The sequence below is a fragment of the Brassica oleracea genome, chromosome C9 (genome assembly GCF_000695525.1).
Source record: "Brassica oleracea var. oleracea cultivar TO1000 chromosome C9, BOL, whole genome shotgun sequence".
In the NCBI taxonomy this organism is placed as follows: Eukaryota; Viridiplantae; Streptophyta; class Magnoliopsida; order Brassicales; family Brassicaceae; genus Brassica; species Brassica oleracea.
The window spans coordinates 54,496,255-54,500,187 of NC_027756.1; the positions used below are offsets into that span (position 1 = coordinate 54,496,255).

The window sequence follows — 3,933 nt, forward strand, 5'->3', positions numbered from 1 at the left end:
TGAAAATGAGTTTAGTATACATTAATACAAATGTATAATGTGGTTATAAATTTTAAAACAAATCTAAAGATTAATATCTTCAATATATAGAGCTCCGAAAAACTCAATATTTTCGTTGGGATTAACAGATTGATTTTGAAAAAATATGACGATATTATTTTAACACATATGATGATGGTCAAAGAATTTTGGAACCTTTGTTGTGTCCATTTCTCAAGAAAATATCGATTTTATAGTGGTTAGTCCACTAATTTATAAAGCATATGCAGTTTTACTAAATTAATTGATAAAAAATATAATGAAGTTCATGTACCATGAAAAGAAGTTTAGCATACATTGATACAAATGTTAATTTGTTTATAATTTTTTAAAAAAATCAAAAGATTATAGGCTTCAATATATAGATCATTTACCGAAAACTCAATATTTTCGTAGGGGGTTAGAGACGGAAAGGGGGGAGAAAAATCTCCGGCGAAGCCTTCGGAGACGACGGCGGAAGAGGAGCAGGAGACGGTGGGGCAGACGAAGGAGGATCTGTCCTCTCCTAGTCGTGAGATGGCGCCGGAGTCGAGTCGAGACGAAACGGCGTCAAATGAGAAAAGCAGAGACGGAAAGGGGGGAGAAAAATCTCCGGCGAACCCATCGGATACGACTGCGCCGTCGGAGACGACGGCGGAAGAGGAGCAGGAGACGGTGGGGGTTAACACATAGATTTTGAGAAAAATTTAAAAAATATGACAATACATTTTTAATACATAGTTGAATCCTTCAATAACATATGATGATGGTCAAAGAGGTTTAGAACCTTTGTTGTCTCCATTTCTCAAGAGAATAGCGATTTTATAGTGGTTAGTCAACTAGTTTAAAAAGTATATGCAGTTTTACTAAATTAATTGATTAAAAATTAGAACGATGCCCATGTTACGTAAAATGAAGTTTAGCATACATTAGTAAAAATGAAGAATATGACTAGAAATTTTAAAACAGCACTAAAAATAATAGGCTTCTGTATATATATAGCATTTACCAAAAAATTCAATATTTTCGTAGGGGTTAACACATAGATTTTGAGTAAAATTCAAAAATATGACAATAATGTTTTAATGAGTTTAGTATACATTAATACAAATGTATAATGTGGTTATAAATTTTAAAACAAATCTAAAGATTATAAACTTCAATATATAGAGCATTTACCAAAAAACTCAATATTTTCGTAGGGGTTGTTAACACATAAATTTTGAAAAAAATCAAAAAAATATGACAATATTGTTTTAACACATATTTGAATCCTGAAATAACATATGATGATGGTCAAAGAGGTTTGAAACCTTTGTTGTCTCCGTTTCTCAAGAGAATTGCGATTTTATAGTAGTTTGTCAACTAGTTTAAAAAGTATATGCAGTTTTACTAAATTAATTGATTAAAAATTAGAACGATGCCCATGTACCATAAAATGGAGTTTAGCATATATTAGTAAAATGAAGAATATGGCTAGAAGTTTTAAAACAGCACTAAAAAAATAATAGGCTTCAGTATATTAGCATTTACTGTCAACTAGTTTAAAAAGTATATGCAGTTTTACTAAATTAATTGATTAAAAATTAGAACGATGCTCATGTACCATAAAATGGAGTTAAGCATATATTAGTAAAATGAAGAATATGGCTAGAAGTTTTAAAACAGCACTAAAAAAATAATAGGCTTCAGTATATTAGCATTTACTGAAAAATTTAATATTTTCGTAGGGGTTAACACATAGATTTTGAGAAAAATTTAAAAATATGACAATATTGTTTTAATGCATAGTTGCATCTTACACAAACATATAATGATGTTCAAATAGGTTTGGAACCTTTGTTGTCTCCGTTTTTCAAGATAATAACGATTTTACTGTGGTTATTCCATTGATTTAAGGAGTATATGCAGTTTCGCTAAATTAATTGATAAAAAATAAGAACGATGCCCATGTACCATGAAAGAGAGTTTATCATTCATTAACACAAATATAAAATGTGGTTAGAAATTTTAAAACAACACTAAAGATTATAGGCTTTAGTATATAGAGCATTTACCGAAAAACTCAATATTTTCGTAAGGGTTAACACATAGATTTTGAAAAAATTCAAAAACTATGACAATACTGTTTTAATACATAGTTGCATCCTTCAATAACTTATGATGAAGTTGAAAGAAGTTTGGAACCTTTGTTGTCTCCGTTTCTCTAGGGAATATCAATTTTATTATGGTTAGTCCACTTATTTAGGGAGTATATGCAGTTTACTAAATTAATTGAAAAAAATCAGAACGATGTCCATGTACCATGAAAATGAGTTTAGTATACTTTAATAAAAATTTATAATGTGGTTATAAATTTTAAAACAAATCTAAAGATTAATATCTTCAATATATAGAGCATTACCGAAAAATCAATATTTTTGTTGGGGTTAACAGATATATTTTGAAATAAATTCAAAAAATATGACTATATTGTTTTAAAACATAGTTGAATCCTGCAAAAAAATATGATGATGGTCAAAGAAGTTTGGAACCTTTTTGTGTCTATTTCTCAAAAAAAATATCGATTTTATAGTGGTTAGTCCACTAATTTAGAAAGTATATGTAATTTTACTAAATTAATTGATAAAAATATAACGATGTTCATGTACCATGAAAAGGAGTTTAGCATACATTGATACAAATGTTAATGTGGTTATAATTTTTTTAAAAAAATCTAAATATTATAGGCTTCAATATATAGATAATTTACCGAAAAACTAAATATTTTCGTAGGGGTTAACATATAGATTTTGAGAATTTTTTTAAAAATATGACAATACATTTTTAATACGTAGTTGAATCCTGCAATAACATATGATGATGGTCAAAGAGGTTTGGAACCATTGTTGTCTCCGTTTTTCAAGAAAATAGCGATTTGATAGTGGTTAGTCAACTAGTTTAAAAAGTATGTGCAGTTTTACTAAATTAATTGATTAAAGATTAGAACGATGCACATGTACCATAAAATGGAGTTAGTAAAAATGAAGAATATGGCTAGAAATTTTAAAATTGCACTAAAAATAATAGGCTTCAGTAGATATATAGCATTTACTGAAAAATTCAATATTTTCGTAGGGGTTAACACATAGATTTTGAGTAAAATTCAAAAATATGACAATAATGTTTTAATTAGTTTTGTATACATTAATACAAATGTATAATGTGCTTATAAGTTTTAAAACAAATCTAAAGATTATAAGTTTCAATATATAGAGCACTTACCGAAAAACTCAATATTTTCGTAGGGGTTAACCCATATATTTTGAGAAAAATAAAAAAAATATGACAATAGTTTTTTTAACACATAGTTGAATCCTGAAATAACATATGATGATGGTCAAAGAGGTTTGAAACCTTTGTTATCTCCGTTTCTCAAGAGAATAGCGATTTTGTAGTGGTTAGTCAAAATATATACATTAATACAAATTTATAATGTGGTTATAAATTTTAAAACAAATCTAAAGATTAATATCTTCAATATATAGAGCATTTACCGAAAAACTCAATATTTTCGTAGGGGTTAACACATAGATTTTGAAAATAATTCAAAAAATATGACTATATTGTTTTAAAACATAGTTGAATCCTGCAAAAAAATATGATGATGGTCAAAGAAGTTTGGAACCTTTTTGTGTCTATTTCTCAAAAAAAATATCGATTTTATAGTGGTTAGTCCACTAATTTAGAAAGTATATGTAATTTTACTAAATTAATTGATAAAAATATAACGATGTTCATGTACCATGAAAATGAGTTTAGCATACATTGATACAAATGTTAATCTGGTTAGAATTTTTTTTAAGAATCTAAAGTTTATAGGCTTCAGTATATAGAACATTTAACGAAAAACTCAATATTTTCGTAGGGGTTAAC

General features: G+C 27.5%; 1 protein-coding gene across 1 annotated transcript in view; it reads left to right on the forward strand.

The window, feature by feature from the left end:
• LOC106315379 (uncharacterized protein DDB_G0286299-like) overlaps positions 1–711 on the forward strand; it is an 11,781-nt gene extending 11,070 nt beyond the window's left edge. The window contains exon 2 of the mRNA XM_013753107.1: positions 436–711. Within this exon, the coding sequence (XP_013608561.1) occupies positions 436–711 (276 nt within the window). The remainder of the gene's footprint in view (positions 1–435) is intronic.
• Positions 712–3,933: the final 3,222 nt, after the last annotated feature.